The following is a 15685-nucleotide window of genomic DNA, read 5'->3' as shown; positions in this document are numbered from 1 at the left end:
GGAAAGAGGCAGGGTTGTAAGATTGGAACACAGCACTTTGGAGGGCCAGAGGAAGGTGGGATCCTGGGAAATCATGGGAGGCTGTATGGAGGAAGGAGCACCTGGGTCCTAGTTGAAACAGAGGTGGGATTTCAGCATATCGGGATGACTGGGTAGGGAAGGTAAAGAGAGCCAGGATGGAGTGTGGTGGTGGTGGTGGTGGGGAGATTTGGCACAAGCCAGAGACCTTTTAAGTGCATGGCGCAGGAGTGCAAAGTTCAGGTCCAGGGGTAGTGAGAGGTAAAGCTGGGCTAGGAGGTCTTACCCAGAGGGCAGTTTTCTCTCCCAGAGGAGGTTGGGCAACGATGAGTGACATTTTTGGTGGTCATGACCGTGGAGATGGGTGCCCTAGCATCTCATGGGTGGAGGGCAGGGATGCTGCTCAACACCCTGCAATGTACAGGATACCCCCCACCACAAAGAACTCTCCAGCCCCGAATGTCAATAATGTCAACATTGAGAAACCCTGGACTACAAGCCCCAGTACAATATGCAGATGGAAAGCACAGCTAGTTGTTTGTATACCCAGAAATCATATGTTCAGCCCATCAAGGAGAGCGCCCCACCCCCCCGCCCGTGAGATGGGTGGGGTTCAGATCACGAACTGCCTTGTATGCCAGCTAAGAAGTTCAACTTTGATCCTTTAGGATATAGGTAACAAATGATGGGTTTTGAGTAGGGAAGTGGCCTGGTTGATGCCAACAGCTGTCACCTTTTCGGTTGGTTCTTATCTTTTGATGTAACAAATGATATCACCATAAATTTTTCATGTATCTGGTTTGAAAATTTTTTCTGTGCACCCCCCACTGCTAATAGCCAACACCTTTTGTCATAGTCAGCTTGCTAGTTCCCTCTTCTCTCTTTTTTAAAAACACGGTTTTATTCCCACACCATATAATCCATCCTCTTCTCTTTTTTTAAAAAAATTTTTTTTTCATTAGGAAATCTTCATACACATGCAGTCCATACATGGTGTACAATCAGTGGCTCACAATACAGTTGTGTATTCGTCACCATGATCATTTTTAGAACATTTGTATCACTCCAGAAAAATAAACAAAAAGAAAAACTCATATATCCCATATGCCTTACCCTCCCTCTCATTGACCACTAGTATTGCAATATACCCCAATTTTTTTTACCCTTTACCCCCTCCATTATTGTTTTTTTTTTTTTTTTTTGGTCCTTAATTTTTATTCACCTGTCCATACTCTGGATAAAGGGGAACATCAACCACAAAGTTTTTGCAGTCGACATGGTCACATTGTAAAAGCTTTATCATTATACAATCAACTGCAAGAATCAACTGGAACACAGCTCAACAGTTTCAGGTACTTCGCTCCAACTGCTTCATAATGGATACAACATAAGCTAAAAAGGGATATCTATATAATGCGTAAGAATAACTTCCAGGATAACCTCTTGACTCTGTTTGGAATTTCTCATGCACTGAGACTTTATTTTGTCTCATTTCTCTCTTCCCCCTTTTGGTCAAGAAGGTTTTCTCTGTCTCATAATGTGGGGATCCCAGCTCATCCCCAGGAGTCAGGTCCCACATTGCCACGAGATTTACACCCCTGGGAGTCATGTCCCATGTAGGGGTAGGGCAGTGAGTTCACCTGCCAAGTTGGCTTAGTGAGAGAGCAACAGAAGAAAGCTCTCTTCTCCTATCTGCTGTTTTAAAGTTGTGTCAGAGGGGTGCAACTGGCAGGCTGCCCTGGAGAGGTGGGGAGGGAAGGAATGGCCTGGCTGGTGGGCGCTGTGATTCCAAACTTCTCTGCTGCCTCCAATTACCTAGGGGCGAGCATGCAGTCCCACGTGGACTTCGGGTTACTGCGGGACCTGGCCAGATGCCACAAGTGGGTGGAGAATTGTAGGAGAGCAGACTTGAAAGATAAAACACCTGACCAGCTAAATAAACATTATTGGTGCCAAACACTTTGAGACCTCTTTGATTTGTAGAACCATACATTTTACAGAGACATCAGAAAACTAAAGAATGATTGGGTTATTTTATTACTCAAAATTAATTGAAGCAGATACTTGTGAAGTTAGTGGGAGAGGCCTTGTGGGACAACTCTTCGAAATAATGCTATACCAACAGTATTTGATCTGAGCATTCACTTTGAGCAATCCATAAAGTAGACACAGAAAACAAATATATAAAAAAAAATGAGTGAAGATGAAATGGGGACACTGAAACAAAACAAAACAAAAAAATGGATGAAACTTCTGAACAGAAACAAAGACAAAAAGAAACGAACGAGCAATGCTCAGAACCCAAATACAGAAGAAGGGGGTTGTATTAGTTTGCTAAAGCTGCTGTAAAACAATATACCAAAAATGAAATGGCTTTAAAAAGGGAATTTAGTAAGTTACAAGTTTACAGTTCTAAGGCTATAAATATGTCCTAACTAAGGCATCCAGAGAAAGATACCTTGGCTCAAGGAAGGGAGACCTCGGAGGGCATGTGGCCGGCGTCTGCTGGTCCTTGTTCTTGGTTCTGCTGATTCTAGCTTCTGATGCTAGTGTTTTCCTCTCTAAACATCTGTAGGCCTTCACTTAGCTCCTCTGGGACGCAACTTTGGGTTCTGGCTTGCTTAGCATCTCATGGGAAGGCATGTGGCAATGTCTGCTGGGCTCTGCCTGTGTCTAGGCATCTGCTCTGTCAGCACTCCAAGCATGTGCATCGGCTCTGAGCTTTCTCTAAAATGCTTCCTCTTTTAATGGACTCAAACTGATCAAGGCCTACCCTGAATAGGTGGAGTCACATCTCCATTTAACCGAATGGACACACCCACAATTAGGCATGGCCATGTTCATGAAGATAACCTCATCAAGGGGCCACACCCACAGCTGGGAGTGCCACAGTCTCCTTGGAGGTAACCTAATCAACAAGTTTCCACCCTACAATATTGAATTGGGATTAAAGGACATGGCTCTTCTGGGGTACACCATACTTTCAAACCAGCACATGGGTGAAGAACAGGATGAAGTTATTTTAACTTTAACTCTTGAAGAAAAGGGAAACGAAGAAAACGTAGAGTATTTATTTGAAATTTTGAACCTTATGGGAGAATAAAACATGCCTCTGAATAAGCATGAGCTGCTGAACTCCCCAAAGATCTTTACTCTTGGTAAAAAGCACTCCAGGTGAGGTTTGTGGTGACATTCATCATCTAAGAGAGGAATTTGTGGGCTTCCTGCCTTATGAAGCTGATGCAGAAATTTGGCTGTGACATTTCACACTTCAATAACTGAGAAGTGGGAATTAAGTATGGAGTCGTGTCATGGACAGACTTACGTTGTGTCCAGTGGATTTTCTTCCTAAATGAAGGTTGTTGGTTCTAGACTTCTAGAGAAATATCCCCAAGCTGTCTACACACTCTACTCTTCTTGTGCCTTAAATATGTGGTTAGCAAAATCAGTGCCCATTATGGGAGTAGCTGTTACATTGGAAATGATTGAGGCAGTTTCTTCTTTTTTTCCATCGACCACCACACTGCTTTTAAAACTTGACAGTGTCATTTCAGTCTTTTTTTCAGAGCAGTGAAGAAAGGGGTAATGAACTGAGGGAAATTTTGCCATCCTCAGTGGACAGGCAGGCATGAGGCTTTTGAAATGTTAGTGGAACTCCTGCAAGCACTTGTTTTATGTTTAGATGGTATAAATAATGACACAAATATTAGATGGAAGAACTGTAGAGCCGGCCAAGCATTTGTACTCTGTAGTACAGTAACAGATTTTTATTTCATCATTGCCATTGCTGTTCTTAAGAATGTCCTATCTACATGACTTCCAGGGATGTAAACCTTCCTGGCAATGTGGGACAGAAATCCTAGAATGAGCTGGGACTCAGCATCAAGGGATTGAGAAAACCTTCTCAACCAAAAGAGGGAAGAGAGAAATGAGACAAAATGTCAATAGCTGAGAGATTTCAGAGTTGGAAGGTTACCTGGAGGTTATTTTTACGCATTATATAGATATCACCTTTTTAGTTAAGGTGTATTGGAAAGCCTGGAGGAAAGTGCCTGAAAATGTAGAGCTGTGTTCCAATAGCCATGTTTTGTGAAGATGATTATATAATGATACAGCTTTCACAATGCGACTGTGTGATTGTGAAAACCTTTGTGTCTGATGCTCCTTTTATCTACGATATGGACAGATGAGTAAAACATGGATTAAAAATAAATAAATAATAAGGGGAACAAATGTTAAAATAAATTTAGTAGATTGAAATGCTAGTGATCAATGGAAGGGAGTGGTCAGGGATATAGAAAAAAATAGGGGAAAAAAGGCTAAAATATATTGGATAGATGGAAATATTAGCAATCAATAAGAGGGAAGGATAAGGGGTATAATATGTAAGAATTTTTTTCTTTTTCTGATTGATACAAAAGTTCTAAGAAATGATCATGGTGATGATATTGTGAGTTTTTTTATTATATGCCAAGGATGGAATGATCATATGGTAAGAATGCTCGTGTTTGTATGTTGTTAAAAAATATATTTAAAAAAAGAAAAGAATGTCCTATCTTTTACAAGAGCCTTTGGGAAAAATCTCCAGTGGCAAACCTCTGAGGTCTTCTTTGCAACCAGCAGCTTAGCTTGGCATCATTCACTATATGAAACGATGCAAAAAAATGAGGTTTATCATGAATTTTGGTTTGAGGAAGCCATAAATTTGACAACCAAACTTGATATTCACATGAAACTCCCCAGCCATTTCTGCGGATCTCAGCAAGGGAATCTGGAATCTCATTGAACCTCTGAGAGTTACTGTGAAGAAACCCTAAGTATTTGAAAAGTGGGGCACATGATTCAGGAACTCTAAAAGATATATTTTCAGAACAGAACTTCAAAGCCCTTAAATGCTTATCTCTGGTGCCCTCATAATTCATGATTCAGCACTCATACTCAATGACTTGAACTAATATATTAGGGTAGCAAGATGGCCAAATGCAGGACAAGACATTAAAAAAAAAACCTAATATTTTATAAACCAGCAGTTAGAAAAGGCAATTATGAAAAATACCATCACAATAGCAACAAAAACTTGAAAAATGGGTACAGATTAACCTGGTAATGTCTTTCTGGAATAAAACCATATAACTTTTCTGAAGATGGGAAGAAAAGGAGTCTTGGTGAATGAAATGGCATACCATGTTCATGGATAGTTTTTCCTTTCTAAAAAGTTTCCTACATTAAGGAGCAAATTGCTTCGTTCTTATTTATAGATGTTCCTGTCTGAAAGCCTTTACTTTCATGGGATTTGAGCTGTGTAAATTACATAGCTGAGGTTCGACCCGAGGAAGGCAAGCTGGTACTTAATGTACATTCTGTGTAATTTCACATTTGTTCCAGCAACATTTTAAAAATAGTGCTCTGCCAAGAACTCACCTGGGCTATAGATGTTAAAAAATAATAATGATAAATAACACTGAAATGGTTCCTAATTAAAAAGGAATTTTGTTTGATGAAAGATCCTTTAGAGTACTTTCATTGTCGTTTTCCCTTGTGTGAAATTGTTCTAACTCTTTTATTGTTTATTTTAGAAGACAAGTTTTTTTCACAGACAGTAACTTTGGCACTAGTCTCCTTCCATTTTCCATCCCTCAGTCAATGCAGGTAATTATTTTACTTAATCTGAAACATGCTCAAAATAAGCATGTTCAGTGATGGATCTGATTTGGAAATATCAGACAAATGTCTATTTTGCTAACTTGGGGGTCTACTTTAAAACATATCTCTTAAAGACATCAAAAGCAATTTCCAAGCCAAAAAAAGGGTTGACTTTATTCTGTCCCTGTGCCGAAATAGACTTTTTCAAAAAAAAAAAAAAAAAAAAAAAGAAAGAAAGAAAGGAAAGAAAAAAAGAAACAAAATTGTTACACGTGCCCCTTACATTGATCTTGTGTATGAGATGGTAGATTGGATGGCATGCTACTTTATGTGTAATAGTTTTAGGACCTCTCTGAATTGCCCTACACCAAAACCGAAAACGCTTCACTCTCAGTACTAGCTTGAGAAATTCTGCCACGAGCACCTATGCTAAAGAAGGTTTTTTCATCTATTAGAATACCAGTATTTCTTTTAGAAATGACACATTAAATTTTCAGTTACACTCATCACTTGCCATGTATACTTGAGGCCCTGCTTTGCTCCCAGAGAAGGTTTTGATAAGGAGATGGCATGACTTTGGGTAACTGAAGGCCTCAAAGACCTAGTTCAACTCCCCAGCTTTCACTTGGAGCTGTCCCCATGGGGCACGGTTCCCAATATCTAGGAACCCACAAAATTCTTCTACATTTTCCTAATGTGTGTCAAAAAGTATAGCTTTCTGAATTGATGGTGGAAAAAGATATCCTGTAGATAACGTATGTGTTGTTATTTCTAGGTTGGAGTGCCAGAAGTAACATCAGCACTTTTTGCTGGTTCTGTACTGCTGTTGGTAATAAATCAAAAAGTCTATGTTTATGACTATGAAGCCAATTCCTGGAATGCCTCTATAGGTACATGCATTTTGTATTTCTAAATTTTTTTTATGGATGTCACCAATATCATAGGAGAGTTTATTTATTTTGGAAGTATAATGAACTTCCACTTGGATGTCAGCCCCTGGATATCTCATTTCTTCCAGGTTGTAGATGTTATTCTATCCTTTAAGATGCAAATGGAAATTGGCCTGAACCTATCAGTCCAGTCTGGGATTGTAGTTAGAACGGATTGGATGTCTTGAGGAGGACTGCCAAGGGGGCCAGAATCACTTTGCGGCATCTGGTGGCAAAGGGGGGGTGGTAGGAATATTTAGTCCCATATGTTTCACGTCGAGGACAGGTAGCAAGAGAGGAAGTGAGCTTTATGAAGAGAGATAAAGAGAGCCTTGGCTCAAGAGGCAGGGAGAGAGGATCAGGAGTGAAGTTCTAATAGAATCTAGAGTTATTCTGGAAGCTACTCTTATGCAGGTTTTAGCTAGATATTTCTCTTTACTATGGTTTGCCAGAACCCAACCAGGACCACTCCTGAATGCTAAAGAACAACTAGGGCAATTATATAAGATTCTACAAAAGTTCCATGCACTATGATTACTTTCCAGAAATCTACACCCCCAGATGGGTTCCTAGGCCAGATGACTCCTGAAATGCAGAGGGGTCAGCCCTCCATAATATCAACTAGTTCCACCCTTCACCCCCCATCCTCTGACATCGACAGCCCTGTCTTGGTACCATCTCATCAATTTGTCACCCCAAACCTAACCCAAACCTGCCTCCACATCACCAGCAAACCAACTCTTTACAGAACTTCCTACACATAGCTGAGCTTCCTAAAAGCCCCCTTTACATGCTACCTTCTTCTCTCCCCCTCCAAAATTCTCCCATCCTGGTTCTTCCTTCCCTCACTCATCCTCTCACTCCTTCTCCTGGCCGTCAGATCATTCTTTTTCTCTCCCACAGTTCACAGCTCTTTTTCTATTTTCACATAACGTAAAATTCCCATTTTAACAAGCGTAAATCCAGGGGCAAAAAGTCTATTCACAAGGTTATGCATCCGTCATCATTAGCTAGTTCCAGAACATTTTCATCTCTCCAAAAGGAGACCTAATGCCCATTTGCTGCCACTCCCTATTCCTCTCCTCTCTCCCCCCAAACCTAGGCAATGACAAATCTGCCTTCTGTCTCTATGGATTTGCCTGCTCTGGACATTTCTTATCAATGGGATCATTCAATATGTGACCTTTTCTGACTGGCTCCTTACTCTGAATCTAGTGTTTTCAAGTTTCATCTATACTGCAGCATGGCTCAGTACTTCACTCCTTTCTCAGGGCTGAATAATACTCTCTTGCATGGATGGTTCACATTTTGTTTGTCCAGTCAACTAATGACAGACATTTGGGTTGTTTCCACCTTTTGGCAATTGTGATTCATGCTGCTATGAACATTTGTGTACATGTTTCTGCGTGGACTTGTTTTAATTTCTTTTGGGTATAACCCCAAGGGTTGAATTGCTGGGTCATTTGGTGACTCTATGTTTAATTGTTTGAGGAACTGCCCAGCTGTTTTCCAAAGCAGCTGCAACATATTACGTTCTCACCAGCAGCATAGGAGGGTTCCTGTTTCTCCACATCTTTGTCGGCACTTATTATTACCTGAGCTTTAAATTCTAGCTATCCCTATGGGTATGTGATTTAGATTTGCATTTCCCTGATAACTAATGATGTTGAGCATATTTTCATGTACTTATTGGCCATTTGTATGTCTTCTTTGCAGAAATGTTTACTCAGATCCTTCACCTGTTTTTTTTTCTTTTTTTTTTTCTTTTTTGGGTACATAGTCTGGGAAGCAAACCTTTGCCTGTTTTTGATTAGGTTATCTGTCTTTTTGTTGATGAGCTGTAAGAGTTCTGTGTATATCTGGATACAAAGTCCCTTTCAGATATATGATTTGCAGATGTTTTATCCCCTTCAATAGGTTATCATTTCACTTTCACGAAGTCCATCAAAGCATAAAAGTTTTAGACTTTGATGAAGTCTAATTTATCTGATTTTTTTTTTTGCTGTTGATCATGGTTGTGCTTTTGGTATCATATCTAAGAATCCTTTGCCAAATTCAGGATTGTAAAGGTTTTTGTGCTTTCTTCTGAGAGTTTTATAGTTCTAACTCTTAAATCCACTTTCATTTAATTTTTGTATGTGGGTCCAACTTCATTCATTTGCATGAGGATATCCAGTTGTTCCAGCACCATTTATTGGAAAGGCTATTCTTTTTTGTTGGATGCTTTTGGTGCACTTGTCAAAAATCAACTGGCCATGGATGCTTGCATTTATTTCTGAACTTTCAATCTTATTCCATAGATCTCTGTGTCCATCCTTGTACCGTATCTTGATTACTGTAGATTTGTTATAAGTTTTGACACTGGGAAGTGTGAGTCATTCAACTTTGTTCTTCTTTTGGAAGATTGATTATTTTGGCTACTCTGGGTCCTTTCAAACAACGATTGCTCCAGTGCAGATAAGCTGCTTGGGAGATGACAATTATCAGTGTTTCTGCTATCCATTTTAATTTTTACTCAGGGACACCCCTGGTGAAATTGTCTCAACATGCCTGAAGCCCCTCCCCCAGTCACCCTATAATTAATGATCACTCCCCTTCTCCCGGGAAACGTGGATTAGCAATGTGAGACTGTAATTCCTAAATTAGACATGCCAGAATCTGAGAGCTGTGGCTTTCTCAGAATGCCAAATAAACGTATTGCAATGGCGCGGGGAAAGCATGCAAAGCTTGCACAATTTCCCAGGAAGCCCATCCAGAAAGTATGTTTGTTTGCAGTCACCATGGTCCACCTTTTCCACCCCAACCGAGGAGGTGATAGTAGGAGTCAAACATCTCCCGACTTAGAAAGACTTGCTGGGTCCTGCCCACGGGACTTGGGTGTGGGCAAGCCCCGCTGTCCTAAAAGGAAGCGAACCAGACCCGACATTTCCCGGCATCTGTTTCAGCAGAGGGTGGAAACAGAGATTTTATCTGGGAAGGCAGAACAGCCTCCTGCTGCACTCTGGGTCTCGGTGACCTGAATCTTCTGCTTTTAAAATAGAAGCAAAATCATCCCAGCCGAAAGAAGGGAGTCCTTCCTGTCCTGGACAGGCTTCTAAAGGAGTTCCTCTAAGCCCGAGGTCCCCAACCCTTGGTGCTCCTGCCTCCCAGAGGGTCCTGGACAATGTCTGGGGACTTATGGGAGTCACCTCCAGGCAGGGGGCTGCTCCTGGCATGTGGCAGGGGGAGGCCAGGGAGGCTGCTCAACCCCCTGCCATGCACAGGACACACCCCTCCCCACCCCCTCCCCACTGCAGGGAGTGATCCAACACCAGGTGTCCAAGCTGAGTTTGAGAACCCCAGTTCCAAACTTTCCTCTGAACTTCAATCCCCACGTAGAGTCGTCCTCTATTTTAAAAATTATCTTTTCTTTTCAGGTATAGAACATCCCATTTCACATATTTCTGGTGATAATTGTTGTTACAGTGGAAATTCCTTTTGTTTGGTAAGCACAGCGTGTTCTCTTTCTTTTCTTTTTTTTTTATTAACACTATTCCAAACACAGATAATTCTAAGTACAAATACGCACAGGAAGCCTTGGGGGCTGTGACCGAGATGGCCTTGGGCATCTTTAGAAGCATCATCCCCAGGGCTCAGAGGAGAATTTGAGATACAAGAGGGACTCTGGAGTCACTTTCAGGTCACCTGACTCTATCTATCTTATTTTAATTTTGAAATGATTATAGAGGCCTCAGGAAGTTACAAAAAAAAAATACCACGTATAGTCCTGCCCCCCCCCCCACTTCCCCCAGTGGTAACATCTTATAGAACGAGTATCAAAAGCAGGAAACTGACTTGGGTACAATGTATCAAGTTATATGCCAATTTATCAGGTGCCCAGATTCTGGCTTCAAGATACAGAACTGTTGCATCAGTGCAAAGATCTCCCTTGTGCTACCCTTGTGTGACCACATTCAGCCCCTCTCCCTCTCTTTCCCATCCTTAAATCCCCCAGCAACTGCTAATCTCCCTTCCATCTCTGTAATTTTATCATTTCAAGAAGGAACATTGTATATAAATGGATTCAGATGTTTGTAACCTTTGGGGACTGGCTTTTGGCTCTCAGCCTGGAGATTCAGCAGGGTTGATGCATGTATCAATAGTTTATTCCTTTTTTATTGCTGACTAATATTCCAGGATATGGGATAGAGCACATTTTGTTTGTCTTCACTCTTTGGCTATTGCACAAAGGTATCTTTGTGCTATTGCACATAATGCTTTTGTGAGCATCCACGTATAGGTTTGTGTATATTTGTATACAGAAGCTTTCATTTTTCTGGGTAATAAGCTCTGGATTGTGATTTCTTAAAGAGTTTGTTTTATGTGTATGTGTGTGTGTTTTCCAGGATATAAGTAAATCAATTTTTGCATATTTGCAAGGAGAGCAGGTTTCTCAGGCCAATATATATTTCTCAAATACCTGGGGATACAAATTTCAGAAGTTTACCTTTGGAAGTCAGGTATGTTAAATTTGGTAAGAAGGTGAAAATTAAATGTTAGGCCTGATATGTTTGTAGTAGTTAGCTATTGATGGGTGGATGTTGGGGATTGAATCATGTACCCTATAAAAAACATGCTCATGTCTTTATCTGCATTCCTACAGGTGTGAACCCATTTGTAAATAGGACCTTTGAAGCTGTTGGTGTTAGTTTGTCATAGCAGCTCGGGCAAACTGAGGCAGTGAACAAGGGGCTTTTTCCCTCCTTGATGTTAGACCAAAAGAGCCAACTAGAGAGTCTGGGAAGTTAGAAGAGGAGACAGAAGGTTTTTTTGTTTTGTTTTGTTTTGTTTTTGTATAGGCAGGCACCCAGAAATGAACCCAGGTCTCCGGCATGGCAGGCGAGAACTCTGCCTTCTGAGGCCGAAGGTTTTAAGTCAGGTGAAATCATAGCAGCTTATGAGAAGCTTGGCACCAAGGTCAAGACTGAATATTAATTATGACCTTTACCCCCACGCTCATCTAACAAAATCGATTACCTCCGTTTTACAAACGCGGTGGGTTGGACAGTATCCTCCCCAAAATTCATGTCCTCCTGTGTGGTGGCTTGAATTATGTCCCCTAACAAACACATGGTTTTCAATCTGCAATCCTGTGGGTGTGAACCCATTGTAAGTAGAACCTCTTGAAGATGTTATTTTTAGTTGAGGTGTAGCCCTGATGAATCAGGGTGGGTCTTAATCCAGATTACTGGAAGCGTGTTTTTTTCCAGTTGACAGAATTCCCGTTAGTATTACTTATAGGGCAGGTCTCTTGTTGAATAATTCTCTCAGTCTTTGTCTTTGAAGATCTTAATCTCTCCTTCAATTTTGAAGGACAACTTGGCTGGAGAAAGAACTCTTGGCTGGAAGCCTTTCTCATTCAGGATTTTAAATATATTATACCATTGCCTTCTTGCCTCTATGGTGCCTGTTGAGTAGTCCAAACTCAGTCTTAGGTGGTTTCCCTTGTGTTCTAGTTTGCTAGCTGCTGGATTGCAATATACCAGGAATGGAATGGCTTCTAAAAATGGGAATTTAATAAATTGGGAGTTTACAGTTCTAAGGCCGAGAAAATGTCCCAGTTAAAGCAAGGCTATAAAAATGTCCAAATGAAGGCATCAAGAAGAGGTTACCTTTGCTCAAGAAGGCCGATGGGCTCAGCATTTCTCTCTCAACTTTTGGAAGGCACGTGGCGGATATAGTGACAGTCTGCTGGCTTTCTCTCCCAGCTTCTTATTTCATGAAGCCTCTGCGGGGGTGTTTTCCTTCATCTCCAAAGGTCACTGGCTGGTGAACTCTGTGGTTCTCTCGGCCTCGTGGCCATGCTCAGCTCTGTTGTGGCTTTCTCGTGGCTCTAAGAAGGGACCCATTCCAAAATGTTTCCTCTTTTAAAGGATTCCAGTAAGTAGCTCCACCTTCAATAGGTGGAGACACACCTCCATGGAAATCATCTAATCAAAAGTTACCGCCCATATTGGAGGGGTCACATCTCCATGAAAACAATCAAAATGCTCCCACCCAGCAATATTGAATGAGGCTTTAAGGACATGACTTTACTGGGGTCCACCACAGATTCAAACCAGCACACCTTATATATAATAAATTGCTTTTCTCATGCTGCTTTTAGAACTTTCTGCTTCTCTTCACATTTGACAGTCTGATTAGTATGTGTGTTGGAGTAGAGCTATTTGGATTTATTCTATTTAGGGTTCATTGGGCCTCTTTGATTTGCATATTTATGTGTGCCAGTTTGAAAGACTGTATGTACCCTAGAAAAGCCATATTTTAATCCTAATCCCATTTTATAGAGGCAGCTATTTCTTCTAATTGAAAGGTTTAGGAGGTGAAAGGGTGAGAAAGAAAAAAGGTAGACCAGGAAATTTAAGGTGTGGGGGGGTTTATTTCTGCGCTCCTGGGCAGAACTCACCAAAACCAAGATGGAGAGAGGTGAGTGCGCACGCTGGCTTCGGCGTGGGCAGCTTTTAAGGATGGAGGTCAGGTGACATCCGGAAGGGGCAGTTCATTAGTTCCGGAAGTCAGGTTGGGAGGGGTGACACAGCCTCTGCAGCTCCAGTTGCAGTGCCCTTCCCCATTCCCCCAACCTAACACTAATCCCTATTCAGTACTGTATGTTTGAGACTGTAATATCTCCCTGGAGATGTGACTCAATCAAGAGTCATTCTTAAGTTGGTTTAGGTGGAGACATGTCCCTACCCATTCGGGTGGGTCTTGATTAGTTTACTGGAATCCTATAAAAGAGGAAACATTTTGGAGAAAGCAGGAGATTTGGAGAGAGCAGGAAAAGAATGACAGAGCCACAAGAAAGCCACAACAGAGAATGCTGCAGAACCACGAAGCAGAGAGTCCACCAGCCAGCGACTTTCAGTGATAAAGAAGGAAAATGCCTACCGGGGAGCTGGAGAGGAAGCTAGCAGATGATGCTGTGCTTACCATGTGCCCTTCCAGCCAAGAGAGAAACCCTGACTGTGCTCACCATGTGCCTTTCCACTTGAGAGGGAAACCCTGGACTTCATCGGTCTTCTTGAATCAAGGTATCTTTCCCTGGATGCCTTAGATTGGACATTTCTATAGACTTGCTTTAATTGGGGATATTTCCACGGCCTCGAAACTGTTAACTTGCAACTTATTAAATTCCCCTTTTTAAAAACCATTGTTGCTGGTACATTGCATTCTAGCAGTTATGGAATTGACCATTATGTCTTTTTTGTTTGCTTGTTTTTGTTTTGTTTTTTTCATTGTATCTTTTGTAAGGGTTGGGAAGTTTTCTCTAATCATCTCTTTGACTAATCTTTCTGGACCTTCTCTCCTTCTGGAACACCAGTGTTTCTTATATTTGCACGCCTTTTGTTGTCCATCATTTCCTTGATATCCAGTTCCATTTTTTCCATTTTTCTTGTCGTTGTTCTTTTATGTATTCTAGTTCGATTGTTCTGTGTTCTAGCGCACTTATTCTTCCTTCTGCTTCTGTGAGACTATTGTATGTCTCTAGTTTACTTCTAATGTGGTCTACAGTATCTTTCATCTCTGTGACATCTGCTATTTTTCTATTTAATCTTTCAAATTCTTTATGCTCTTTATTTTATTTTAAGGTTATTTTGTAAGTTGGTTTCCTTTACTCGTTAAAGTCTTGTATTTACTTGGGTTTGTGTTGAAGTTCCCTTTTGCACTTGGTGTGTCTGTAGTTCCTGACCAAACCAAGGTTGAACCTCATGTAGGGGCTGTAATTCTACTTGGGGGTCTATTAAATGCCTGCCACCTCTGACCCAGTCTCTCTGCTTCAACTGCAGTCTGTTCATTATTTATTTATTTTAACCCTTTTCTTATTGTTCTGTGGAGCTTGGGTGAAGTCAGCATATTCTACTCTGCCATCTTCCCAGAAGTCCCAGATGAGGAAGTTTTGTTTTGACTCAGAGAGTTCTTCACCCCCGATCACTTGGGCAGCCTGTCAGAATGAAAGCAGAAAGAGTCAACTCTGCTCTCAAGTTGTCATCCTGTCCCAGATCTGGTTTTCCTGCCCTGCCAGGAGGCCCAGTGAAGCTAGAATTGAACCAGCCACATGTTGTCCTTCAAAACTCACCCTAGAAGGACATAGTCATGGGAGCAAGAGTTAACATTAGAGCTCATTTATAAACTAACATCACTAAAATCCCCAATTATTCATAAAATAGTCTTTTTATTTTGTGTATTTTGTTGTTTTCTTAGAAATTTGATGGAAAGCAAGGGGAAAGGTAGATACGTCTCTGTGTGTTGGCTCAGGAAATCGCTAGAATCAGAGCTGCTACAGCCAGGTCAATAGTAAAACCTCTGTACCCTGGAAAGACACCCTCTTATTCTCTGCACTCCAGAAGCCACCACTGTACCTCTTCTGCTTCCACCCTAGCAGTGAGGCTGGAGTAAATAGGCCTCACTACCCATCCATCCATCCATCCATCCATCCATCCACCCACCCACACACCCACCTACCCAGCAATCCATCCATCCATCTCCATCCATCCATCCATCCATCCTTCTCTATCCATCCACTCACCCACGAATCTGTCCATCTATCCAACCATCCACACACACAGCCACCTACCCAGCCATCCATCCATCCATCTCCATCTATCCAGCTGTCCACCCACCCACCTACCTATCTCTCTATCCATTTCCATGTCTACCCTCCCACTCAACTACTTATCCATCCACCTAGAAGGAAGTGACAGAGCCATGGGGAAATGTCCAGAAGTTTGACTCCCACAAGCTTGACTTCTGAGCTCCTTCTTTCTCATCCAAGACACCACATTCACACACGGTGGTGGTGTTTCCAGTCATCTCCCTTCCCCAGCAACTCTTTACCACTTGCTAACTTGAGCTATCAATGAGTAGCAGTACATCAGCTGCAAGTACCTATGGCTCAAATAAATTTCTTTTTTCGCATAGTAATCTATAGATGTAGGCCATCCAGCTCAGCAGTGCCCTCAGGGATCCGACCTCTCCCCATCTTTCTGCTCCACTGTCTTTATCATCGGGACTCGTCTGACCTGTGTCAGATGTTAATCCTCTAGTTTCCAGATTGT

At 41.6% G+C, this 15685-nt stretch overlaps 1 protein-coding gene across 10 annotated transcripts in view; it reads left to right on the top strand.

The window, feature by feature from the left end:
- CATSPERD (catsper channel auxiliary subunit delta) overlaps positions 1-15685 on the top strand; it is a 91965-nt gene that overhangs the window by 7912 nt on the left and 68368 nt on the right. For all 10 annotated transcript variants that reach the window (XM_077121040.1, XM_077121042.1, XM_077121044.1 and 7 more), the window contains 4 exons: positions 5595-5667; positions 6437-6551; positions 10007-10074; positions 10976-11089. In XM_077121040.1, the coding sequence (XP_076977155.1) occupies positions 5595-5667; positions 6437-6551; positions 10007-10074; positions 10976-11089 (370 nt within the window). The remainder of the gene's footprint in view (positions 1-5594; positions 5668-6436; positions 6552-10006; positions 10075-10975; positions 11090-15685) is intronic.

The sequence above is a fragment of the Tamandua tetradactyla genome, chromosome 11, assembly GCF_023851605.1.
Source record: "Tamandua tetradactyla isolate mTamTet1 chromosome 11, mTamTet1.pri, whole genome shotgun sequence".
NCBI lineage: Eukaryota > Metazoa > Chordata > Mammalia > Pilosa > Myrmecophagidae > Tamandua > Tamandua tetradactyla.
This window is presented reverse-complemented; position numbering and strand designations above follow the sequence as displayed.